The following is a 27,400-nucleotide window of genomic DNA, read 5'->3' as shown; positions in this document are numbered from 1 at the left end:
CAGTTTGTGTCGTTTGTGTATGTTAATAGCATTATGTCATTCTACACTGCATGAAAACACTGAGGGCTAGGTATAACACGTTCCTTACATGTACCTGTCTCAGAAACACACGGACGCACACACATGCGCACCCGCACGCACGCACACACACACACACACACACACACACACACACACACACACACACACACACACACACACACACACACGCGCGCGCGCACTGATATGGTTTGTTGTGCATGAGGCCACATGTGCATTTGTGCATGCATTTCAGCGCACACATGCACTATCACTGTGGTTGTTAAGGGTTGCCGTGGTAACGGTCTGATGGGGCACCCGTGCCCTGGTTGGTGGATATTCTCAGCATCTCTATGGTGCTATTAACCAATCACAAGGCACTATTTGTGCCCCAGAGGAAAAAAAAAAGGGGTGGTGAACAGAGGAAGACAGCAGAGAAAAGAAGAGGGTGGGGGTAGGGTTGTTTGTGTCGCCGAAACCTTACATCATAACTTCGGTTTACTATCAAGTAGGTTTATACTGTATTTCTCCCACTGCTCTGCCATTGTCTATTCCTCATTGCTTCGCTTTGCTCAAGTAAGAGAAAACCTTCACGGATGGACATCAAACAGCCCTCTCATGTTTCAGAGAGCTCTCTCCCCGTCCAAGTGAGGTAATGGGGCATTATTGTGTGGCCAGACAATTCCACATCCCGTCCTATAATGTGCTCTCCTATGCGGGCCTCTGCTCAGCCAGCAGTTTTCCGCAGAATTTTTTGTTCAGTGTCTGACTCCTCCTCACACACAAATGTGCTTTGTGTTCTTTTGAACTTTGTAAACTCCATCTATGACTTCATGCTTGTTGCTGGTACAGTCTGTTTTGGTTAGGTCGCTATGTTTTTCTATAGCTGCTAATGAAGATGCTTCCTTTAAGGCAGGGGTGTCAAACTCATTTTTGTCACGGGCCACATTGTAGTTACGGTTCCCCTTGGAGGGTCGTTATGAATTTTGGGAAACCATATAAATGTTTAATCCCCTCCACATATTATATACACAGCACACAACAAATTGAAGAATAACTAGTTTCAAAATTAGAAGTCAAGAATAATGACTATTATTGTTTTTGTTTTGGATTGCTGGTATTGGTATTGGATTAGATATAACAATTTGAAATGTTGATTCAGACTTTAGCAAGCATCATGGAACTTGACCTGCTTGATTTGCTTTCGCGGGCCACATAAAATGATGTGGAGGGCCAGATTTGGCCCCGGGGCCTTGACTTTGCCACATGTGCTTTAAGGTTACATTTTGCTACCGTAGCTCACTTGCTTAGCCACCACTCCATCTCTTCTCCTCTCCCTTTAAAAAAAAAAAAAAAAAAAGAAAATCTTGACTATTTCACTTTGTCCTTCGTGCTGACTGCCACTCAACCATGAAATCAATTTCTCATCATGGGACAGGATGACATTGTCATGCTGGGTGTGTGTGTGTGGCAAATGCCATTTACCTGGGTGACAATCCTCTGTCAACAGATAATTGCCTTCTCGGTCAGTTGTATTTATGAACATCGGAAATGGGTGTGTTGAAACATTTTATTTTTTTCTTTGATTTTGTTTTTTGTTTTTTTGTCCTCAAACAATCATTAAGTGAGCTTCAACAATAATGTTGGCCTCTGTTACATTGTTGTCACTTCTAAAACTATGACAGATATTTCCAGTTTCCCTTGTCCTCCCTCCCACTTTCTCGATATTCCAGTCTGGTGCATGTTCAAAAGGGCTGACTGTGCCCTGTTGAATAATTGTGACCGCAGTGTCTCGACTCAAGGCAGTACTTGAACAACTGTGTTTTGGAAAAGGATTTTGCCTTTATACAATTGAGATGTGATTGAAGTTGTGATAAGAATTCAAATTCAGCACCAATCCTCCATTTCAAATGTCTCAAAAGTCTGTTTAAAAACACATACTTATAATTCATCTCCTCCATTTTACTCAAGTGTCTGTGGACAAACACATAGCGAGATGCTATCCCAACTGACTTTGGTGCAAAAGGTGGGGTTAAGCCTTAGCTGGCTGTCAGTCAATCACAGATAATTGTAATTTACAACCATAATTGACTATTTTGTAATGGTGATGACATTCCTTGGAGCCTTTGGACATAACACAATTTCCTTCCTGTGGTGATGCTTTATCAGGCCTCCACCTCAGTTACTTTCAATTGTGGCTTGTTTGTTGATCTTGCTGCCTTCATTTTTGCCTTCAGCAAGTACAGTATAAAGTGTCTTCTATAGGCTTGAGATCAGATGACCGGCATGGCTATGGGGGGAAAAAATGTCTAATTTCTTTGACTTCAGATCACTTTTCATTGAAGACAACTAATGGATCTACAATCTTTTACTTGGTTTGAAGGTTTGTGTATCGCCGTCATAATATTAAAGCCTTATATATGTATATGTAAACATGTATATGTAAACACATATATGGAGGGCTCCACCACACACAGTTTAAAGGTGAGCTAATTTATTCAACATACAAAATATTTCGCCTCTCTGGGCTTCATAAGGCTATTAATGTGTTGGCTCTGCTGCCGGCCTTTTATATCGGCAGCTGCTGTAATTAATAGGCGATTGAGAGCTGGGAGACTGTCGGTTATTGCAAAGCCAATCGACATGCAGCAGTGTCAAAATGACAAAATACACAATAGAGAATAGAAAATCGAACAGTGTACAATACAAAGGGGGCTCCACATTTGATTTATATCAACATTTAAAAACAGTGTAAATATGTTTACTACCTCTTGGAGCTATAATCAGAGAGTAAGAGGAGGTGAGCGTTTATTATATGATATTTTTTGCCTGTCTGTAAGTGACTGTATACTTTAGTGTTGTGCGTTTGAGCATAACAGGTCCATCTGCCACTTCTATAATTACCATGGGCTTTTTCGGCCAACCAGTTGTTACTAAGAGGTTTAGTCTCCTTTTACATGGAAGACACCACAGAACCTCAAAGGTGCTTGCCTCTTTTAAAATCGACTCAATGAGACCAACATGGCTATCATGAGATATAAAAGTGACACATTTCTCTTTTGTGTGCTTTGTAGGGGTTACCAGACTACCTCTATTCTTGCCTCTGCCTCGGTTGTATGCCACCTCCAAAGTTTCTCTTCTGCAGCCGGTTTGGGTGAATCTCTTTGTCATAACTCGGGCCTCAGAGTCAAAAACTTTCCCTACAGTATTACAAATCCTCCTTTGTCTGTCCATATGGGATGTTGGGGTGATGACTGTTTGCATGGAAGACAGTGGTCCTATCAGTTTCCTTGCAGAATGTAGTCGTGTCCAGAGTTCTTTCTTCATTGACAGAAATTATTAAATCTTAAGTTAAAAGTGTATCCGATTTGTGTTGTGCTGCATTGGTATTTTTAAGACAATCCCTAGACTGGGATAATGATTTTTCTGAGCCAATAAACACACACATAATGTCATCATTGTATCTCTTAAAAAATGTTGCATTGTGTTGAAATGGATCGTTAGGACTAAAAATGTACGATAACCCCATATAGAGGTCTGCATAATTTGGCGCAAAGGGAGAGCCCATGCAAGTGCCGTGTGTCTGTAAATAGGATTTGTTGAACGTGGAGTAGCTTGATTCTAACATACATTTGTTGAGTCTCATGTGGAATTCTCCAAGAGCATGTTCAACATGTGAGGGGATAACGATACATGGCTTCAACCGCACCCTCTTGGGGGATGTTAGTGTATAAACTTTCACACATGAAAGCTCACAAGAAAAGCATCTTTTTGGTAAGTCGATGTCTCTTAACTGTCTTATGACATCCCTAGTGTCTGCCACATGAGGTGGGAGTGTTATTACAATGTATCTGATGCAAGATATCAACAAACTGACTCAGAGGTTCGACAAGAGGCTCAGTGCTACAAATAAGAGGTCTACCTAGTGGATTGGTTTAAGACTTGTGAATCTTCAGGAACAGATTTCGTACGAGAACAGTGGGTCAATCATTCTTCAAGAAGTCAAACTGTTTCTCAGTGACCCATTTGTTGTCAAGTGCCTGATTCAAGATGACATTTCTTTCATTGATAAGTCTTTCAGTGGGATTACAAGGCAACATCTAATCGAAGGTGTTAGTGCTTAATTGTCTCATAGCTTCTTTCACATCATCACTTGTGTTCATAACAACTACGGAACTACCCTTATCAGCCTGTTTAATGTCGTCGGGAATGCCAGTTCCTCGACAGCCATATCATGCCTGTTTTAGACCTCTCACTACTCCAACACACCTTTTGTCTAGATTTTTATTCATTTTTTGGGGTCATTTTATCGAAAGCATTTGTATTGAGTTCGATCATGTATTCCTAGGGAATTATCGCCCAACCCAAGTTGACAGTGCAGATGAAGCACAGCATCGTTGCACAATTTCAAGCGACTCATAGTGTGGTAATTATGATATGACAAATATGCAATAATACAGAAAGTCCTTGATCACTGTAAAGTGTCCATTGGTATGGAATGTTGATGATCAACAATATTTATGCAAATATGTATTGAGATGAAGCTACAAAAATCAATATTGTAATACTGTCACACAGGGATGTGCAAAAGTCATGTGCAAAACTTGCAAACGTGCAAAATGCCACAAAGGAAAGTTTGAGTCAACTGTTTCGGGAGTTAATGGCAAGAGGGAAGAAGCTTTCAAGCTACGAGATCCTTTAGGCCTGACTACGGATATTATTAAATTAACATAGTCATGCATACACGCATGAAAGTCATCTGGTGTTTGAAGTTGCTGTGCCAACACCATGAGGGCACGCAGACTTGGCCTTTCCCATCCAAAAGGGAAGACCAGGGTGAAGTGCCTACCCCGTGAGTACAGGGTCAAGAGGACAGCACCAATGCCCAGGGACCCATGATGGTCCGCCAGCTCCACAGAGGTGCCCAGAACAGCCCCAGGAGAGCCAGAGGCCCCCATCCGCCAACGTGACCTGATACAGAAGTCAGTCACCATCCGGGAGGGCAACAGCTTGCAACCGGCGAGCCAGTGACCCGCAACAGCTGGAAAAGAGGACGGGCGGGTGGGCCTGAGAGGAGAGACGGAGATAAGGAAAAAGAGCAGGCCAGACCCCAAGGGTCATGCCATGAACCTTGTGATGACACACCCCCCGCCCTACCACGAGGGGTCACCAGGTTCCCCTCTGGCTATGAGGCTCGCAAGCCAAACCGACTTTCTTTTCACATGTAAGAAATAGGTTGCTGCGATGTATTCTTTGTGAACCACATCACTCTTTGGCGGTGGAAGTGCATCATCATAACATTCACAATGGCGCGAGGGAGAGTCGCGGGTTTGTTTCATTCAACGTTAAACTCAGTTCTAAATGACCAGAAACACACAGAGGCATTAAAAACCCCAACAACTGATGGCAGTGCAAGCGTTTATTTCAAAAGAAGTGCTTACAAGACTTCCACAAGTCACGTCCGCTATTTGCTAATTGGTTCATTCCAATGTCTGTTTGCTCAGGTTTGCTCCACGTTAGAAATGCATTTCATGCGACTACCCACCGGACTCAATCGCTCTTACCGAGATGAGTCTGGATTTCGAGGCTAACTGGCTACCACTCTGGTGTCTGAAGAATTGCATCAGCTCAAATCAGGAATCAGTTTATGTGTGTAGTTTGTGAGTCTCTTACCACCTCTCAGTTTAGCAGCAGGGTTTGTAGATGACGTGTTGAATTACAAACACACTTTGTGGCCCATCGGCAGTGACCACATTTACAGTTTATTCATTGTAAATTATTTTTTTAGGTTGCAGAAAGGCTGAGTGCCTTTTTTAAACAAAGGTAGATGTAAATAAATAGACACTAATGCAAAAACAAAACAGTCATCAATTTACAGCGCAACCAATGCACAAAAAAATATTTACAAAATGTCAGGCTTTTCCACATCACTTTGTTTTTTGTTTTTAATGAAGGGGAAAGGAGTTATCAGTCAGGTTTGAGAAATACTAGGGATCTCCTGCACATCTTTCATTGCATCATTTTAAAAGTTCTTTTCAACACATTTCAGTACGTAATACCCCCTTTAAGATACCATTAATCCCATCACTCATCCTTTGCATTCATAACATCTTCTCTCGTCATGTCGCTGTGCCGCTTTCTGTTGTCAGATGCAGCATATACCAGCCTTAGCTGAGAAATACAGCAATGAAAAGACAAAGAGAGGTTATGAAGAAAAAAAAAGAAAGAGAAACAGAGTTAAAAGTGGGGGTTTACATGGTTGGGTCGCTTCCTGTAGCTATAGCAACCACTGGTACGCTAGTCCAATCACCACGCCAAAGCCTGGTTGCTAGGGAGAGAAGCGAGTGCGGGAGGCAACGGGACTTCTCCCCAACGGCTCTCCACGATGCTCGATACTTGACAGGGATTCATTCTCTGCTTGTCCACGTCCAACATGACTGTACTGAAGGATTTTCACCCAATATCACCTTGCTTTTAGTCTTTAAATGTGTGCGTATGTGAGTGTTAAATTGTTGGTGTTTCCGAGCAAAAAATATCCTGCTCTGTGTCAGACAATATCCACAACCTTCATCTCCGGATGCATTCAGAAGTGGTGACACATTCCTTGCAATTTCATTTTTAATCTTTTCCCCGTTTCCATTCATCCTTCTTCACTATTTAATGAATCACTCATCAGCCCACAGACGTCCTCAGCATCCTGATTGGCTTGAAGAGACTCCAGTGAGCACCCATCTGTCTCCAGCCAAGGACCACTGCTAAGTAACTGCTCTTGAATTTCGGTTTCAGCTTCCACCGGCTGGCTTTGTTGACATCATCTTTGTCAATCCTTTTGGGCTACATTTGACAGTATTAGTATGAAAGCATCGACCAAGAAATTCTTCCAGAGGAGACATATCCTCATTTTCCAGTGACCTATTGAATGCTGCCCCATCATGACCACACTCTGAACAGCATTACTTGCTTTGATAACTTGCACCATTTGCCATTCTGGCCAAAAACTCAGTTGCTACTGTGTTCAGCATGTGTTTTGTGTGATGCTATGAGGAAATTGTATTTTCTTAATTGCAACCACCTTTTGGCCAGGTATAGAATATGTCTCATGTATACGTTTTCAAAATGAAAGCAACAGTGTGTCCACAGAGGCCTCGTGGTCACCCTACAACATTTTAAAGCAGAAACCTTAAAGCTGAGACACAAGAAGAGAGAGGGGAGGTGTCTGGACTATTTTAGGTTTGTAGCCTGGGCTGACTTGAGATGGGAATTTTAATTGCGTCTGTTGGCAGCAGATAAATACCCAATCACCCAGACCCCCCGTTGGTGTCTAATCAGTGTAGTTCTAATGACCACAGCTGCTGACACAAGACTGTGTTAACCTCCAATCACTAGGCCCATGATCTCTCACAAGTCCTTGGTTTGCCAGAAACAAGAAACATGGAAAAGTCAAAAGGCTCGTCTTTACTTCTCTGCATCAGCAATCCACTCAGGGATTAAGCAGAAATTGAGCAGAATGCATTTAATTAAGTCTTTGATGGATTTAAAATGTTGCTAAATTAATTTTGGAAGCCAATCGTGGCTAAATCTGATTATGTTTGGTAATGTAGTATAATATATATTCATCTCTTCAAAAGGTCTTATTGTGTATATATTCATCGGGTAGCCACGAAGTCATTCAAAAGCCTTGAGGCATTCGCAGGACAGTGAAACAGACCAGAAAAGGTTCGCTTATTTTTTATTTTTTATTGTTTCATTTGACTGCTGATTTTATGGGTGTATGTTGCTACCACGTGTTGCTGGCTGTGCAGCTTTAACCAAAGCCTTTCTTCCTTGAGCCAACTCAAGCCATGACTCTGCAGGGGCAGAAACTTTAAGTTCTGATCCAACTCCACCCACACTTCTGGCAGCCAAATTGTGGAAGGACTTGGAAGTTTTGCTTTTGGATCAAGAATGAATTTTGACTTTCTGAAATCAAACTTTTTGAAAGTTGTTGAAGAATAGTGCGTTTACCGTCTATTTGAACATGCAGTGGTCTGTGGAATTAAAATGCTGCTCTACTCCAAGGATACACTCTAATACATGTCCAAAAGTAGTCGTGGCATCCTGTTCTGTTTACAAACCCCCAATTACCTCCTCGTGTTCTCTTCAGCTTTTAATTATGAAGGTTTTTTTCCAATAAAATTTACCCAGTTATTTTCATCTTGCGTCCATCAGTCAAACTCAGCAGCAAAATGTAGCTCTAGTGCCGTTCATTTTCTCACACCAAGATAGTAATTGAAAAATTGTTGACATAAGATTAATAAAACAAAGCAGGGCTGCAACTCATCATCATTTTGATAATGGATTAATCTGTTTTGTCAAAAATAGCGATGAATAGCTTTAGAAATCAATTCATTGAATGCGCCATTACTAACATCATCTTTATTACATCGCTCTGGACCGCGGAATAGCTATGCAGGGGTCTCACACACCAACGTGTACTATCAGGTCCTTTTCAACGTCCTTTGCATGCTTCGAACTCCTGCGTGGACCCGCAACTGCCAGTTTATGAACTGTGCCAAGCTGCGTGCGTCTGTGAAAACTCCAATGTTTACCCACTCCTTCGCACAGTTTGACGATGCTTTGCATCAGACTTGTTCTGGGCCTGAATATTGAGCCCTCAGTGTGCAGCTGTTTTCAATGCAACTGCAACAGGAACCATAAAAACAAATTGGGTAAATTGCCAAACTTGGTAATATGAGTGTCCCCAAAACCGAAGACCCTTGAAGGAGCATTCTGACTTTGTCAAGAGCATTCTTGATCAAACACAGGAAAATGTGATATATTCACTTTAGTGTTGTTCAAATAGAATCACATCTCATTTTAGCATTTCCGTTCAATAATCAATCCACAGCTGCCCCCACAAATGCGCCATGAGCCTGATACCCACAACATAATTTAGATGGGGACATGTCTCTACGGCAACCATGGAAAGCTTCTGTTTCCTCTGGTAGCAAAGGACGAGGAAACTCCTTTATAATGCCTCAGCCAATCAATGGAGTAAACATTGTGATTAACCGGAGAAGATCGGACCTTCCAGTCCAGTTTGAGCAGATGCAGCGAGCCAGCTGTGAGTTGGTCAGGCGTCCCATCTGCTAATGAACTGCATGATGCAAAGTGTGAATATTCGATCATTTGACAGTCTGCATAACAGACTGGAAAGCAAAAGGGAGGGAAATGTCTTGAAAACATTTCAAGACACTTTTTTTTTTTTGCCTCTTTCCCTTTTCCACGACTGTATCAGATAGCATGTGATTAAGGTTTTGCTAGGTGCCCTAGTTAGAGGGAATCAAAATGTGGCGGGGACATTTTGAAGGCAGCGGTTGTGAAATTGTTGTTCACACACATTTTTGTGAGCTGCTTTCCCTTTTTTCCACTTTCTACCCTTCTACTGTACTTTTCCAGCCACCTCCCCCTCGATGCCAATGACCTGTCACGATGATAAAAATCCATCATCACATCTCACCATACGCACTGTCACATTTCATCAACCACCCTCTGCATATGCACTCTGCCAGAGCGTCAAAGATGGATTTATGTGTTTCCAACCTTCTGCAGCTGCTAGGACAGTTTTCTTCCTAAGTGAGGGCATATTGATCTTTTATTACACCATTAAGTCATAACACTCCTCTCGTAAACAGTTTGAGATTAAATGAGCCCCTTTGAGGGATTTTACTGTTCTGCGTGTGTGTGTTTTTGTGTAAGCTCAGGGCTCTATTTTTGTGCCCAACACAAGTCTAGCGCAAAGCTGGAGTCGCGGTGGCGTTTTGTGGGCTGTCTTGAAAAAAGATTCAGTTTGTCTCTCATTTTACCAACTTGCATAGTCTCCTCCAGAACTGTGCTCCAGTTCACCAGAAGCATCTCTGTGTTTGTAATGCTCACAATCTGAAAGACTAATAGTTGGAAACAACCATTTTATTATGTATGGTATCACTGCTATATAATGACTATGTCCTATCATAAGAGACAGTCTTGTCATATGACAGTCTGGATTTCATATACGTCACATGTGATCTTCATCAGTGCCACGTGTAACAATTTTTTTTCACCCCCCCAGTATGAGGGTGCAACATCTATCAACTCCTTTTGTTGGTTAACCACAGAAACTGGAAGAAACCAGACACCAGTTACCATTCTGACCACTGTTCTGCAAAACAGGCCTTTTTGCTGTCCTGTTAACCCCAATGGAATTCATTCACAGCTCTATGGCAAAATGCTGAAGGCCAAAGTCTGCTTCGGGTACACCATTTCGAGACAACGCCCACTTGGTATACAAGCATACACACCCACACAAGCAAAGCAGTCTTCCTCGTGTCATTTTTTTGTTGAGGAGAAAGGTTTGGGGTCTAGGGCTTTGTCAGGTTCTTCACATGTGAAGCCGTGCACAGTGACTTTTCCATTATATTTCCTCAAGAGCACAGTTGGATGAGAGAAAACCTCTCACAGCCAATTTTCAAGGCAAACACATGCATGGGAAGCACACAGGTGGATAAAAAGGAAGGATTACATTCACAAAGGATCATGTTTTGCAACAATGTCGAAAATAAATTTGACATGCTATAGGGATAGGCAAAAACGAATGTTCATTGGAAAAATCAATCCATCCATTTTTTGAACTGCTCATGTTTGCTCTAAACTAAATGTTATTCTTTTATGAATTAACGTTATACCAGTGGTGGGTGTTGCCTGAATGAGTTGATACAACACTTTTCAAAGTTCACGGGACTTCACAGGGAAATGTGGCAGCTTTAGAAAACAAAAGAAAATCGTTTTCAGCCAAAAAAAAAAAAAAAAAATGGATTGATTGAGAAAGGAGATCCGTAGAAGGCCGAAACTTTAAAAAGATTTGCACACAATTTTGGTATCTTAATATGAATAAGATCTGTGTATGGTACGCCTTAAGCCATTATTGAGGTTTATGAACGTACTGTGAGATGGTCAAAAATTCGGAACAATTGCTCTCCGTTTTTTAAATATATGTTAAAATGAAAAGCCGCAGTAGTAATGTAAAGTTAACTTGGTACACCTGCGATTTTAAAGATGTTTTGTGGAACCTTTTAATGTACCTCATGATCATACATTTCCATTCATTTTTCCGCAGTGTGTAACTGTGATCTGGCGAGGTCCGGCTTCTTCCAGAAGAAGGGCGAGTACATCTGCACAGCAGACTACCAGCGACTGTATGGCACACGGTGCGACCGTTGCGACAACTTCATCACAGGGGAGGTGGTCTCCGCTCTGGGACGGACTTACCACCCCAAGTGCTTTGTCTGCAGCGTCTGCAGGTACATGTGCACATGCTCGCCATCACACAAGATCGCGGTTGCGACCATCGATTGACAAAAGCCTATGGAATGTATCCTCATTCCTCGCCACCTGCCTTGTGATGCCGCCGGTATGAATATTTTAAGACGAGTGGGGATCGGAATAGCCAAAGCGAACGAGGCTAATTGGTATTCTCATCTACCACCATCTTATTTTTGTACTCTTAGATTTGCGCAGAGGTATGAAGATTGTTTTGCCTTGTCAGCTCAATGTTTCAGCGGTAGGCTATAGTCCAGCGTCAGCAGCCAACAGGGGAGTCGTAAGTCACTAAATTAGCTGATTGCAAGACGGGAGACCAGAAACACGATTAGTTGACTTCAAGCTTTGAATGCTGATGCAGACTGGCCGACGAGTCAAGTAATGGGTTCAACCTCAAGTGTGCGGCGGTCGTAATGTAACAGTATGGTCTAAATTTGAATGCCTCTGACAACAAATATTAACCTTCCCAAGTTGTACGAAACTTTACATTTTGAACTGGTGTTACGATGATGGAGCGCATGTGACCAACAGAATAAGATTGAGTTCAATGTTTCCTTGGCCTGGCACCCCCGTATGAAATGACGCTGCTGGTCAATGTTGTATTTAAGATAAAGATTTTACTTTTCTCAGGTATATTTAATGAAAAATCAGCAACCGTGATTTCCTGTCGCTGAACCACATTTCCAAAAGCGTTTCAGAAAAAGTAGTCCATCACGAACATCTTTCTGAACAAACCAGACTTACAGTTCCATCTTTCCATTTCAATGTTTGACATTCCTTCCCATCCTGCGTGAAAACTTACTACTGAACGGACACCAAGTGTTCAGAGGCCATCAGTGGAGCAGTCACGTCTGTGTATTTGGAGCATACCGGACGAGACAGCAAGAATCCAGAGGGCGGGTCTCATCTTCCCTGCTGTCTGCTCTTTGTAACATTGCTCGCAGTCCTTTTCTTGACCTCTTCTTTTCTTGGCACTCTCCACCTTGTGGTCGAGCGATGAATATACAGTAGCTGCAGGTTTTTTTCGAGCCTAATTGTTACTGTGATGTTTTCATTGCCTGTATCCTGATATTCAACCTTTCAACAATGAACTGGTAAACTATACTTAGTGTGCTTGAATTGAATTTGTCAGCAGCACTTGGGTCCAATTCTGCATGTTCTTGTTGATTAGGTTTCAGCTGAGCCAACTTGTAGTTTTCATCCTTCCAAAAAAGATTCGGCACTAACCCAGGAAGAAGCCATTATGTTGATATCATCTAGATTTTATAGATCCACATACTTGGTTACCGGATTTCCTTGCATCCGTTTTCTTTTGTGCTTGTCCTCATTAGGGTTGCACATGAGGTGAAGTCACTCTCGGCTGAATCGGGGTGTAAGGCTGGGTACAACCTGGACTGGGTCGCCAGTCAAGCACAAAACACGTGGACAGTAGATACAAAAAAAACCCCAAAACAAAACCCATTGACACTCACATTCATGGATATGAAGTGTACTGTTTGAAAACCTTTCAACTGACCTACGAAGCATGTTTTTTCAGATGTAGAGTAGCAACAACATCTCAACGGATGTTGCAACTGAGATTCGGACCCGGATTTCATGACCGAGGCAGACGCGCTAGTCACTGTTCAGAATTCTTTTCACGATAATTTATCAGAGTGACAACTGATTAACAAAATCTAAAATGGTTTTGACATTTTGTCCCACCTTAATTCCCCTGCATTATTCGTCCCAACCCCGATCCTGCCCTCTGCATTGTTATGGTTATCATCTCTCTTCTCTTTATCGTCATCCACATCACATCGCCCTTCTCGGTCTTCCTACCAATGCCCGCCTCTGTGAGTGTCATCATTTCCTCACCTCTAATGAAATCAGAATGAAGGTTTCTGTGCTAATGTTTTCATGGGCAGTGATCAAAAGAGCGGCTCTAAGTGAAGTGTAACCAGAAGCAGCTTCACTTCAGTGGCTAGTTAAAACATGCATTAAACATGTTAACATCGTAAAATGTTCAAGCATTGCTGACAAAGCAGCTCACTGCGAAGCCAAGGTCAAAAAAAAACAAAAACCCTCAATTCCCACTCTAAAATTTCAGCCCTATATTCTCAGAAACACAAACACACACACACACACACACACACACACACACACACACACACACACACAAACACACACACACACACACACAGGGATCAAATTCAAAATGCGTGAATATGACAAAAAAAAACATCAATAACGTTCATCACATCGAACATTAAATATCCTGTTTTTGTCGTGTCGGATATGAGTTGAATGATTTGCAAATCCACATCTTCTGTTTTTTAATCACATTTTACACAACGTCCTAATTTCATCTCAAATGGGATTTGTAGTTTCAGTCAGCCTTGGTAGGGAGAGCAAATGTGTGTGCTCTGTTATTGGCAAGGTAAAATGGGGACAGGTGCACCTAACAGAACCCAGGGCCGACACACACTGTTTTACATCCTCAATGTTACTGAACCAAGGCAGGAGCAAATCTGCCTCAAGGTCTTTCACAAACACAATGTGTGCTGCTCCTCTGCTGGTGACTCAGGGTCTTGACGCCATTTCCAGGCCTTAGTGGCAGAGTAAATGGATGATTGCTGCCTGTCTTTTTAAAAGACTTCTCTAAGCCCTTCAGCTCCCCATTCATTTTTACATACACCAGTCATGGATAAATCAATCAGTTGCTTTGAAATTAAAGGTAAGCGCGCTCGTGTGTGTGTGTGTGTGTGTGTGTGTGTGTGTGTGTGTGTGTGTGTGTGTGTGTGCGTGCGTGCGTGCGTGCGTGCGTGCGTGCGTGCGTGCGTGTGTGTGTGTGTATGTATGTATCATTTGTATGCACACACATACACACAGACATTATGGACTCACTGGCCTCGTTAATCACGTTTCAAGAATTAACTTCATATTATCATTCGTGCCTTTATGCAATATTTTGAATGTATTTTTATTTTCATTATACTCCATTAAGGTTTATTACCAGGTGTTAAGTCACTCATTCTAGCGTCTGTCAGCAATCCTTTGCTATTTCTTGGTATATTCTTAGATCCAGCACTTGAGCCACAATCATGTACTTACTAATGTTCAAATTCTGTCTGTTTTCACCTCCTCAGTAAACCCTTTCCCATCGGAGACAGAGTGACATTCAGTGGAAAGGACTGCGTGTGCCAGCACTGCTCTGGCTCACTGGCCAAGCCAAATGAACCTATCAAAATCCACGGGCCCAGTCGTAAGTCCAGCATCTGCCTTACTTTCTCTCTTCTGTTGAGAGCCGCGCGACGCAGACTCTAATTTGATGTGTCCATTAGCCCACTTAGCACATTTAGCTAATCAAGTTTCTGTCAGATCAATGTGCCCAGCGAAAATGATGCAGTTTAACACACTCATCATTCGTTGCTGCCAACACTAAACATCAAGGGTAGCTCGATGTCTGTTAATAGCATGGGAAGCATGATCATATATATTTCATCTAACTTTCACAATGTTGAAGTGCTGAATTATAGGAGAACATTGCGATTCCTCTGTAACATTTCTGAGCGTAGCTCCCTCAGCTACCTGTGTCAAATGTGCCTTCTGCCTTATAACTTCAAATCGCTCTGGAAGAACAAGAGATTTCTGGCCGTCATCACACAAATGTATCATTACTCAGGAGAAAACTGAAACTGAAAACAATTCCGGATGAGATGAGAAATAAAGTATTATCTTTTAATGATCCATCGCTGTCACCACTGAATGACAGTTTCAATACATTCGGCAGCAGCAAACACACTGGAAGTGCAGCAGTTTTTCACCACAAAGTGCTGTTTGTCTTGGTTGAGAGTTTGCCGAGGGAAGTGGTCCCTTTGCTAGCGTGCATACTTCTCCCATGCCTAAGAAAATGCCCTGAAGCAAAAAGGGACTTTTCCTTAGTAGTATAGACTGATACTCATACAGATAAATTTTTTTCTTGTGTTTAAAAAAAAAACTGCATGAGAATTGGACCTTGAAAAACTAATCTCAATCACAATATTGCCAGAAAAAAAAATCCCGATAATTTTTCAAAAGCGTTGAGCTCTTGTGTGTACCCCCCACCCCCAAACCAGATGTTACTACCAATACTGAAGCGTGAGAGTCAACATGGTGCTATTGGGCTAATCTGACAATTAACTGTGATTTCAAAATGGTGTCCTTGTCATTTTTATTGTTGCAAATGCCTTGCAAGACACTCCAGACAACCATGTACTCCTCTGTTTGTGTCCAACAATAGCTCCAGCTTCAAGCTGCTTCCGAATTAGCTATCCTTCTATTTCGGCCAGGATAATACTTTAAGAGACAGACAATCTGAATTTGATCGAAAGGGGCTCACATTCCACCTTATCAGTATGTGTTTGGTCTTGAAGGAAATAAAATTACACTTTGACGGGATACCTCTGACTGCTTGTGCTTCTGTCTCCTCTTCTTTCCTCTGTATCTTATTTTCTTCTTTGTCTTCTGTTGCTCAATTCCCCACTCCCCTCCCCTCCTCTTCTGTTTTGTTCTTGCTCTTTTTGTCCAGACTGTGCCGGATGTAGAGCAGAGATCAAGCAAGGTCAGTCTCTCTTGGCGCTGGAGAAGCAATGGCACATCAGCTGCTTTAGATGTCAAACGTGCAACATGGTCCTCACCGGAGAGTACATCAGCAAGTGAGCATGAAAAGATGAACAGAAAACACAGTACTGCGGAGTGGGTCTCCAAGTTGAATCCCCCTAAGGTCATAAAAGTCCTCAAGAATGTCATAATTAACTCTGGGCAAGTGAGTTGCTATTTCTTTGATTTTTCAGTGATTTGAAACTCATCAAAAAGGAAGTGGTGTATTTGTGAATGACATTACGATTTCATTGTTTCAACTTTTTTATTGGTGTGACTTAAGCCTGTCACATAATTGTGAATAGAAGAATGTGAAAGAAAAATCTACTGGGTAAGATCTTCAATTGAAGTGGGATTGTGAGTTTCTATATATTAATGTACTTATACACTTATAGGACAATTTAAAATGGTACATTTAACATTGCATATTCCTTTGAGGAAAGGTTTTATAAGGGCAACCGTTTGACCCTACCAGATAGTTCCTGCTTTCATAATTATCTGGAAAAAAAGTGGAAACAACAAATTAGGCATTCAGAGGTCCAAGAATGAATTAAAATTTGAGTTTGGAGATTTCTCTCGACCGTTTACTTTGACTTTTTGGAGCCATGGAAGCTTTTTTGATGTGTTTCACTGTCGCAGGGATGGAGTGCCATACTGCGAGGCGGACTACCATGCCCAGTATGGGGTGAAATGCGAGGGCTGCTGCCGATACATAAGTGGAAGGGTTCTGGAGGTGAGAATGGAGAACACTTTCAGCAGTGGCACAATTCTAACAGAGATTTCTCTGTGTTGATGACTGCAGTAATTGAGAAATCCTCAAATGGGAGACAACTGTGCTAACTGAGCATAATCAGCCTTATCGCAATTGAGCAGTCACATTTCATCCTCGGCTCTGTTTAAGCCCCTCTCTACTTGGGGAGTGTGCGATTTACGATTGGAGAGTGATAAACATTTCGACCTACTCTACGAAACCAAAACATCCGCAATAGTTGAAGGTCCATTCTGTTTGAGGATGAAGCGGTTTAAGGTTGGTCACGGGTTTCAGTCAACCATAAATGGTTGACTGAAACCCCTGTAAAGTTTCAAATGATTTGTAGTGTCTAACCGTTGAATTTTTTTAAAAAAGTTATTGTGATTAAGTGATTTAGCATCTGTGAGTCGGGCATCATTGCAGACACATTTTAAAGTTCGGCAAAACATGGCAGAAAGCTGTTCAAGTGACGGTGGTAGATTTTCACTTACAAAAAGGAATTGGCAGAAAGGAGTTCGGAATTTATGAACTTTGGTTTGAATCAGGTTAAGGTTAAAAAAAAAAACATGCGATAAGAGCAAATTTGTTTAAAAACTTTTTAATGGAAAATTATCAGGGGATTTGGATTGTACTAATGAAAGACATTTAGCCGAGATTGATTAAATACCTTTGGATGGTTTTCTGGCATTCGGATGTAACACACACACACACACACACACACACACACACACACACCGATACGCACACAGACACTCACGCATGCACACACGGTGCCTTGTTGTCCCTGAGCTCCTTTGCTCATCAGAACGCTTGGTGTAAAATGCTTTGTTCCTCTCCGAGTTATTTATAGACACAGAGAAATGTCCGTCTTTATCAGTAAGTCTTTCACTCTCACCCTCTGTCTCCCTTTCCTGCTTATATCTGCGTCTCACTCAAGGAACGCTCCTGTGCACGCATATTGCTTTCACCAGTCAGAGTTTGATGCTCCAGCGACAGGCTTTTTATGGACAATGCAATTAACTTCATGGGAAATGTATTGACGCATGGAGCTGATGTAGCTTACTGGATGACATTCCTCCATTTCCGATACTGCTCATCCTGTTCGGAGTCGTAGAAAGTTGCATCATATGCCTTCTGAGTTCAGGCGAAAGGCAGACTACACTCTGAGCTGGTTGTCGGTCACTCACGGAGCACATATCGAGACAGACAAGACAACCATTCACACTCACATTCGCACCGCCAGTGAGTGGAAACTGAACTGCTGTCAGTTTGGAGTCAATGTTGATGTTTGAGCTTGCCGGCGTGGTCTCCAGGAGCACAAAGCTCAATGTCGTTACTCAAATGCATTGCCACAGAAGAGAATCTGAAGAGGTGGCATCTTCCGTTACTTTGTTTCACCACTTTCTTCTTTTGCAGAATATCATCCATCCATCCATGCATCCATCCTCGATGCCAGTTTATCATCAGGGCAGTCAGAATTTCAGTTTCATATCAAGAGCAGCCTCTTAATGCCTCAGACAATGCAGCACTTATTCCAGCTGTTGTACAAATAACATACCATATGACCACCGACACTAAGCTCTTTGTTCTTGGAAATCATGAGACAAATATTCATTCGTCTTCTTCTTCTTGAATATACTGCAGTTATTACAGACAGACAATTTCCTGCAAGTCACATAGAATGTGTTTAGTTAAAAACAGAAAACGTATCTGCAGGTGTCAGCATCTAAAGTCGATGATGTTAACAGCATGCAATATACCTGCTCGGTCTCAGTGAATTAAGATGAAACAGCTCAGGCCTCTTTGGCACATCACATACATGTCGGCAGAGTGTCTATAAATAGCAATTCCCTGATGGTGTGTCAGAAAGGTAGAGTTGATGGTTTGGGGGCACGCCTTCGACGTCAGCTCCACTGAGACGCATGGGTGAGAACTCTGCATTTAGGACGAGGCTGGATTCAATGGAATGGTGTTGGCTTCGATGTGGTGACACGCTTGTGTCCTTCACTTGCATGGTCACATCCTTCTTTCCTTATCTATGACAAACACACACACACACACAAACACAGAGTGTATTGTCCACACTCACTTCTACACATCTCATATCGACAGACCCGCGGGGATATCTGCTAATTTTGTCAGGGGCTGAACAGGAGTTGGCTTGCATGTGATTCGAACAAATACACGCGATCTGCTGAGGATGTCTCAGTGAACTGTGAGGCCATTGTGACCATGTGTTAAACAGATGACATATTTAGCAGACTTTCAAAGAGAATTGTTTCACCATTTAGCAACAGTTCCCAGTTGTCTTCATAAAACGCATCTAAAAAACATGAAAAACACAAGCACACAAAAAAAAAAAACTGATGGCATTGTGTTTTCACTCGTACTTCATGACAAGCTTTACACTTTTTCACGACTGCAGTACATCCATGTATGTGGCAGACACATCATCAAAGACAAATACTCCTGCACCAGGTATACAACTTGCCAAGTATATGTGCCGCCTGTCAAAAGCTAACATTTGTAGCACTGCTAGCTAAGGCAAATCTATGCTAACTTTGTTAGTTTGTGAAACATTTGGCTTTAAGTGACAGTAGTTTGGTGGCAGACTGGAAAATGACAGACAGATTTTCAGAAATAGGCCGATGAAAGATTTACATGGTTGTTTAATTTGACTCTTGATCTGTGCATGGGCAGGCCCTCCAAAGACACAACTATTTGCATGCAAGCAATTAAAAAGTCACGTTTCCATAACATGTCCCCTTCAAAGTGGGGAATTGAGGTTAAATCTCTTGGGAATGTTTGTTCTTCTTTCCTCATTAAGGCTGGGGGGAAGCACTACCATCCAACCTGTGCCCGCTGTGCTCGCTGCAACCTGATGTTCAAAGAGGGAGAGGAAATGTATCTGACAGGTGAGCTATGACACGCAAGCACACACACACACACTCCTCTGGCATGTGCAAACAAACACATTAATATGTAAAATCTCCACTCTCGAGCTGATCTCTGTCCTTCACTCTGGCTCAGGGTGTGAGGTGTGGCACCCGTTATGCAAGCAAGCAGCGAGAGCAGAGAGGAGGCTCAGGGTGAGCTGGATACTCAGGGTTCTATTTGTTGGGTTAACAAATGTGTTCAAATGTTGGGTTCTCAATACTCTGTACTTGTTTTTTTTTTCTTTTGGGGTGTGGTGGTACCTCACAGCACAGACGCCTGTCAGAGACCTCCATCTCTCCTCCAGGCTCATCCATTGGCTCTCCCAATCGGGTTATATGTGTAAGTAGCCACTTGTCTTTGCATCGTGTAGTCCCTCCTGCTAGCACCAGCACAGAGACAACCCTTAAATTAGAACACGCACAAAAGGACTAAAAGACTATTCCGTGAATTGAGTGCTAAGCACCAACCTGAGGGCTGCTCACTCCCATGGCCTGTTCACTTTCTGTGCTCCTGTATGTCACAAATTGCAGTTTCTTGTTGTCGTATTGTACAAACAACACAAGAAGAAACGAACTTACCTGAATGCATGTGTGTCTTGCTTTCCTTCCTTCAATGTTTTGTATCCATAAAGGTTTATGGTTACAATATTGATCAGTGTCAAAAGCGGAGTCTTTGCATCTCCTCTGCACAGTGGTCGTGTGTACCCACTCAGCTCACCATTTTTGGATTAGTTCTTGCTGCAAGTGGAGTACCAGTAGTTAACCGGCCAGAGTTCCAAACTTATCCAGTGAAAATTGTATTGTTGCCATAAACCCGGGAGTGCCTTTTGTTGTGCTTGCTACAGCATTACGCACGACAGTCTCCACCACTCGACATTTTCTACATTTGCTCTGTTTTCTTGTTGTCCTTCATCTTTTCTCCAATCCTTAATGACTCTTTGTCATTGGTACATTTGGACTAAGGGTATCTCTCCAAAGTATATTTTGTTATACTATAATGTCTTTTTTCTGTAGTACTACGGTGACACCAACTACCAGCGACAAATTATTGTGTTGTACAATACTTGGCCAATAAAGATGATTCTGATTCTGCCCATCAGCCACATGCCTTCAGACAAACACAAAGCCGAAGGAGAATATGAATCCTTAAAAATAAAGAGACAATAATCATATATAAGTCAATTATAATTTGTGATCCAAATTCTCAGACACATTTGTACCTGCAAATCAAGAGATACACTGAGCGGCCACTGCGTTCTGATCACTTGCACTCCTCCTATAATGTTGTCCAACGCAGCAAATCATTACGTGGTGATCATAATGCCATGGCTGGTCAGTGATTCATAGTATATTTAGGACTCAACAAAGTTAACTAAGTCAGCAGTGATGACTGTCATTCTGTCTCCCAGAATTCCATTCATATACTGGACATGTCATGGCGCTCTGCACGGCGGACCGCTGAGTGTTGCTGCGTGTTGTCAGTGTGAGCATGTGGTTTCCGCATGCAAGTGGGAGTCACTGCTCTCTGCTCGGCCATGCTTGGCTTCCATCTCTTAATCAATGACCTTTGTGGTTAAGGTGATGAATGAGGGACAAATGCAGTATAAGCACACGTGCCTTCCATGCTGTTTCCCCTCCTCCTCCCTCTCTCGAGCTGTCTTTCGTCTTGAAGGTCAACGACTGTCAAGACACTTCAGATGTTCGCGCCGCACATGCATTCATACATGTGCTTGGGCAAGGTGTTCGTGTGTCTGCTTAGAATGCTCCGTGGCCGCATGTTCTGTTTGCCATCGCTGGTGGACTTCCCACACGACTGTTTCTGGGTGCCGTTCATGTGGTTGCTGTTGTGTCTGTGTTGGTGGTTGTGTGTGTGTTTGTCCTCTCTCCAGGCCAGATTGGCGAATGAGTTCCTAGATTATAAGGACCTAGCTGCCCTCCCAAAGATCAAGGCCATATATGAAGTCCAGCAGCCAGACCTGATATGCTCCTCATACCAGCCGTACCAGAGATACACCTCTGATGACAGGCTAGACATGACTTACAGCTATGGGGAGGTACAACTGCTGCACACTCCAGGCCAAATGTGGCACTGGTCTGTAATTTAAGGAGAATTTTCCTTTTTTTTTTCCAGACAGACACCCCAGTAGAAACGCATATCTCTTTGCACGCTGCATTTTTATTAGGGATAGATGAAATACCATCAATGAATAAATCGATGAAACCAGCAATTGCAAATTTCGGTAGGGCTACTTTAAGATGTATTTAAATGAAACTTCATGTTCGCACTGTTGGAATTGACTCATCTCAGTTGGGCTCCAAAAGCTGCTTGGTTCTGATTATTCTGATGTATGGACGCTTGCCAAGGGGCAGCACAATACATACAGTACATAATCTGTATTTTCTTACTTTGATGAATTGCTGCTTTGAAATAACATGTCTGCCTTGTTTGATTCTGCAGTCACTTGGGACACTATCTCCCTATTCTCAGGTAGGCATTCCCCTTCACACTGTTTTGGCAAGAGCACTTAAGATCAGTTGAAACCACTGCTGTGTTTTCATTTGGTCGTCTCGTTCTTTCCACCTCTCGCGTGTCAAGGACTATGATTGCCTGGACATGAAGCACAGGCGATGCTCCAGTCCAGGTTACATTGACACCCCAAACTACAGTCGTCAAGGCATGTCACCCATCATGCCTCGCTCTACGCAGCACTTTGGTTATCCTGGTGAGCATTTCAATAAATTGCTAATCAAGTCATATAAACAAAAATGTTTCCATATTATCGGGAGCAGAATTTTCTCGTTGGCTCTGATGTGGCAATTATATCATGTCACTTTGTTATGTACGAAAGTGAGGACCCGGTCGTTTTCTTGGATGGGAGAAATTGGTGCTGAGAGTGGAGGAATGAGAGGGAATGTGGGTGAATGGAGGGTAACTTTGAGGGTGTTCTTGATGAGGAATTAGCATTTTAACATGGCTAAAAGCTCCAAAAAGTTGATTTAGCATGATATGGCCCCTTTCAAAGTTAGAAAGCAATAAAAAATGTGCTCACGATTCCTCTCTACCGTCTCCATCTTGCAATACATTTTATTGTGTCGCAGAACGCCATAGTAAGCCTCACAAAAAGCTAAATGTGCATTCAATCCTTTGATGCTGAGGTCCGGCATGACATGCTAACATCTAGCGCACCATCCTGCATGAATGGGATTCATTTTTCAATTTCTCAAAAACTGTTCTGTATATCATTTGATGTGATATTAATTTGTAACGTTTTGATTCTTACAAGCTTTTTAAACTGCGATTCAGTACTTTAGTGATATTTTGGTGTGGGGGGGGCCTCATCCAGCTTTCTTTGCTGTGATTGGCTGTAGGACCTGAGAGTGGAAGGAGCTCACCATACTACGGCCAAGAGGGACGGTCCAGCACACCGACCGTCATCCAGCCCCCAAAACATTTTCACGTACCAGGTAGGACTCCTCATCACCAAGCCTCTAATCACTCAGGAGGAACACCATCAGGTTCCTCGGTAGTGACAAGATGTGAACAACACTGTATGTCACAAAGTCTTGTTCTTCCACAAACATAATCCCTTTCGGCCTATCCTTCCTTTCATACGGCGTACTTGACCTTATTTTATCTTCCTTCACAGCCTCTCTTCTTCTCTTCATCCCATTGTTCCAAAAGCAACTCATGACCTCTAGCCTTTCCTCTTTTATGGCACTGCGTTTCAATTTTCCATCTCCTCTTTCTTTTTTTTTCCAGACAGACACCCCAGTAGAAACGCATATCTCTTTGCACGCTGCATTTTTATTAGGGATAGATGAAATACCATCAATGAATAAATCGATGAAACCAGCAATTGCAAATTTCGGTAGGGCTACTTTAAGATGTATTTAAATGAAACTTCATGTTCGCACTGTTGGAATTGACTCATCTCAGTTGGGCTCCAAAAGCTGCTTGGTTCTGATTATTCTGATGTATGGACGCTTGCCAAGGGGCAGCACAATACATACAGTACATAATCTGTATTTTCTTACTTTGATGAATTGCTGCTTTGAAATAACATGTCTGCCTTGTTTGATTCTGCAGTCACTTGGGACACTATCTCCCTATTCTCAGGTAGGCATTCCCCTTCACACTGTTTTGGCAAGAGCACTTAAGATCAGTTGAAACCACTGCTGTGTTTTCATTTGGTCGTCTCGTTCTTTCCACCTCTCGCGTGTCAAGGACTATGATTGCCTGGACATGAAGCACAGGCGATGCTCCAGTCCAGGTTACATTGACACCCCAAACTACAGTCGTCAAGGCATGTCACCCATCATGCCTCGCTCTACGCAGCACTTTGGTTATCCTGGTGAGCATTTCAATAAATTGCTAATCAAGTCATATAAACAAAAATGTTTCCATATTATCGGGAGCAGAATTTTCTCGTTGGCTCTGATGTGGCAATTATATCATGTCACTTTGTTATGTACGAAAGTGAGGACCCGGTCGTTTTCTTGGATGGGAGAAATTGGTGCTGAGAGTGGAGGAATGAGAGGGAATGTGGGTGAATGGAGGGTAACTTTGAGGGTGTTCTTGATGAGGAATTAGCATTTTAACATGGCTAAAAGCTCCAAAAAGTTGATTTAGCATGATATGGCCCCTTTCAAAGTTAGAAAGCAATAAAAAATGTGCTCACGATTCCTCTCTACCGTCTCCATCTTGCAATACATTTTATTGTGTCGCAGAACGCCATAGTAAGCCTCACAAAAAGCTAAATGTGCATTCAATCCTTTGATGCTGAGGTCCGGCATGACATGCTAACATCTAGCGCACCATCCTGCATGAATGGGATTCATTTTTCAATTTCTCAAAAACTGTTCTGTATATCATTTGATGTGATATTAATTTGTAACGTTTTGATTCTTACAAGCTTTTTAAACTGCGATTCAGTACTTTAGTGATATTTTGGTGTGGGGGGGGCCTCATCCAGCTTTCTTTGCTGTGATTGGCTGTAGGACCTGAGAGTGGAAGGAGCTCACCATACTACGGCCAAGAGGGACGGTCCAGCACACCGACCGTCATCCAGCCCCCAAAACATTTTCACGTACCAGGTAGGACTCCTCATCACCAAGCCTCTAATCACTCAGGAGGAACACCATCAGGTTCCTCGGTAGTGACAAGATGTGAACAACACTGTATGTCACAAAGTCTTGTTCTTCCACAAACATAATCCCTTTCGGCCTATCCTTCCTTTCATACGGCGTACTTGACCTTATTTTATCTTCCTTCACAGCCTCTCTTCTTCTCTTCATCCCATTGTTCCAAAAGCAACTCATGACCTCTAGCCTTTCCTCTTTTATGGCACTGCGTTTCAATTTTCCATCTCCTCTTTCTCTCCTCAGCCTCAGGGGAGCCCAACATCTACAGGAAGCCTCCCATCTATAAGAGAACGGGTACCGTGCAGTTAGCCCCGCCTTAGCCTGCCTGTCCTCCTGTCAGTGTAGTCATGCTGTGCTTCGACAACGATGTCATTACTGATCTGTCAGTGTCTTTCAACATCCCCTTAGGACCAGCTATGGATTAGTATTGATGTTCCAATTGTTGTTAGTTCAACTACAGCAATAAAAAAAAAAGCCTTGCTAGCAACCACGAACAGCACTTGACTTGCTTCATTTATCAGTGGTGAGATATTTAAGATTTTGCCACAGAGGAAGTCCACTCTGCTCAGCTGTCACGCTTTTTAATGTGTGGGGAAACACCATATCACATGTTTAGAACATGCATACAACAAACTGTATTATAATCGAAAGTATTTATTCAGTACAGAGATGATTAGGATTCTACCGAGATGGTTGATGACTATTCAGCAGCCATCCACTGGAAGCTGCTGTATTAGCTGCTGAATTTTAACACTCTCCAAACACAAGCTGCTCTGTTTGCTTTTTTTACAAATTGACCATGTTCTGAATCCACGGTTATATGACATAAGCACAGTAGTTTAGCAAGTGGCCTTGATTTTAGTTTTGTGTTTTTTGTGCATGTTACACGTCTGTCCGTGAAAATTATGCTAATTACATGACAGGCTGTAATCTATCCATGCACTCATGAGAATCTTCAATAATGAAACCCAACTGAACTGAAACAAAATGTGAAAAAGTGATGTGAGACCAAATTTCCAAGAGTTGCACGGCTGGGGATTACAGGCCCGTTATGTACTACTTAATAAACATGCTTATTTTATTTCATATCTGTCAGTTTCTGCAGGCTAGAGCTATTTATGGCCTACGGAAATATCTTTTGGTGTTATTCACAATGGGGCATATTCTCGCGTGCGCTCTTAAGTCAATCCCTTACGCGGCTTTCGAAACTTTCAAAATGCAGCGATTCACCCGCCTGTAGATTTGAACGAACCTCCCATGCGTAACCTGGAAATATGTGCGCAACCACAAAGAGGCGTGATTTGGAGAAGTCCTGAGCGTGGCCCTACTTTTCGGATTGTGGAGTTTTCATGAGACATAAGAATTACATAGAGATCTATTTTATCCAATACAAGCAATTTCAGAATTCAATCAGAATACCCCCTGTGATTGGCTGGCAACCGGTTCAGGGTGTCCCCCGCCTACTGCCCGAAGACACCTGGGATAGGCTCCAGCATGCCTTGTGAGGATAAAGCGGTTCAGAAAATGGATGGATGGATGATTCAGGATACTGTGCTCATGGTTCAAAACTGAGGAAATGTTGCACATGGAGACTTGGCCAGGTTGCCAGGTATCAAATACACCCAAAATCTGTATTTTAAGGCCCATTATTACGATGACTGACCGTATTTGTGACCGGCACTTTAACTGCAAGTCCCATCAGCATTTGGAGATGTTCCTCAAAGTCCGCTGGCACTCCTCCGTTTTTTTCCCCATTTAATATGATACAATGGCAACATTTTGCCGTCACTGCCATGTCGTAGGACTGTTGGGCAGTCAGTGACGCGTATATGAGACAGGTGTGCCCCCAGCCCGGCCCGCACATCAGCACAAATGAGCCGATTCGTCGAGTGACAGTCATCACTCGTTGTCAGTGGCTGTCAAATGACTCAAAACATGCAACATGATCTTTTGCTTTCGAGAGGTGCTAGACCTTAGTACAGCCTTTAGAGCGCGGAAGACAAGAGTCGCTAAGTCTACGGGAGAATGCGCGCACTCACATCGCATTTGTACATTTATGAAGATGCGTAAGTGACACACTTAAGCAGCTGAAACAGTGCACATCGGCACGCCTTTTCTGACTTAGGCAAATGGGAGAATATGCCTCTATATGCGTGGTTAGTGTGTCACATCTCCCACAGGGGTGCTCCAGTAACATTTCCCTTTTCTTTTCACCTCTTTTTTTCTTGCATCCAATCACATTTTTTCACTCCCCTCCACATTCCTGCTCCATTTAACCCGGTGACCTTGCCACTGTAAGTAATCTCTCTCGTACTCGCTGTTCCACTCAGTCAGTCCGTAGATTCTATTCATGTCTGTGTCTCTCTTTTCGTTTTGGGAACGCCATGTCAGCACTGTACAGCCTACACAACTTTGCTGTGAACGTACTTGTGTACATCTGTATGTGGTGTGAGGCAAGTGGAAAGCGTGTGTCTCAAAGATAACAATGTCCGTCACCGGTGTCATGCATTGTGCGGATTGGAATTCAATGCATCATGGATCAGGGCCGGCATGGTTACTGGCTAACAGAGCGAGGAACGATCCATGTGACATTACA

The 27,400-nt window shown here is 42.6% G+C and overlaps 1 protein-coding gene and 1 long non-coding RNA gene across 4 annotated transcripts in view; one reads left to right on the top strand and one right to left on the bottom strand.

Moving 5' to 3' along the window:
• Window positions 1-27,400, top strand: part of ablim3 (actin binding LIM protein family, member 3) — a 41,882-nt gene that overhangs the window by 8,728 nt on the left and 5,754 nt on the right. The window contains exons 3-14 of one of the 3 annotated variants that reach the window (XM_019884376.1): window positions 11,153-11,336; window positions 14,484-14,599; window positions 15,905-16,031; window positions 16,615-16,708; window positions 19,554-19,641; window positions 19,757-19,815; window positions 19,931-20,002; window positions 21,552-21,716; window positions 22,121-22,150; window positions 22,259-22,385; window positions 23,032-23,127; window positions 25,048-25,098. In XM_019884376.1, the coding sequence (XP_019739935.1) occupies window positions 11,153-11,336; window positions 14,484-14,599; window positions 15,905-16,031; window positions 16,615-16,708; window positions 19,554-19,641; window positions 19,757-19,815; window positions 19,931-20,002; window positions 21,552-21,716; window positions 22,121-22,150; window positions 22,259-22,385; window positions 23,032-23,127; window positions 25,048-25,098 (1,209 nt within the window). The remainder of the gene's footprint in view (window positions 1-11,152; window positions 11,337-14,483; window positions 14,600-15,904; window positions 16,032-16,614; window positions 16,709-19,553; window positions 19,642-19,756; window positions 19,816-19,930; window positions 20,003-21,551; window positions 21,717-22,120; window positions 22,151-22,258; window positions 22,386-23,031; window positions 23,128-25,047; window positions 25,099-27,400) is intronic. The other 2 variants (XM_019884378.1, XM_019884377.1) reach the window with 2 other exon arrangements.
• Window positions 18,216-21,489, bottom strand: LOC109524459 (uncharacterized). The gene is made up of 3 exons (XR_002169967.1): window positions 20,131-21,489; window positions 19,924-20,042; window positions 18,216-18,762 (listed from the first exon to the last, which is right to left on the bottom strand). It is a non-coding gene; the product is annotated as an uncharacterized LOC109524459 (long non-coding RNA).

The sequence above is a fragment of the Hippocampus comes genome, unplaced genomic scaffold (assembly GCF_001891065.2).
Source record: "Hippocampus comes isolate QL1 unplaced genomic scaffold, H_comes_QL1_v1.1 scaffold156, whole genome shotgun sequence".
NCBI classification, from domain to species: Eukaryota; Metazoa; Chordata; class Actinopteri; order Syngnathiformes; family Syngnathidae; genus Hippocampus; species Hippocampus comes.
This window is presented reverse-complemented; position numbering and strand designations above follow the sequence as displayed.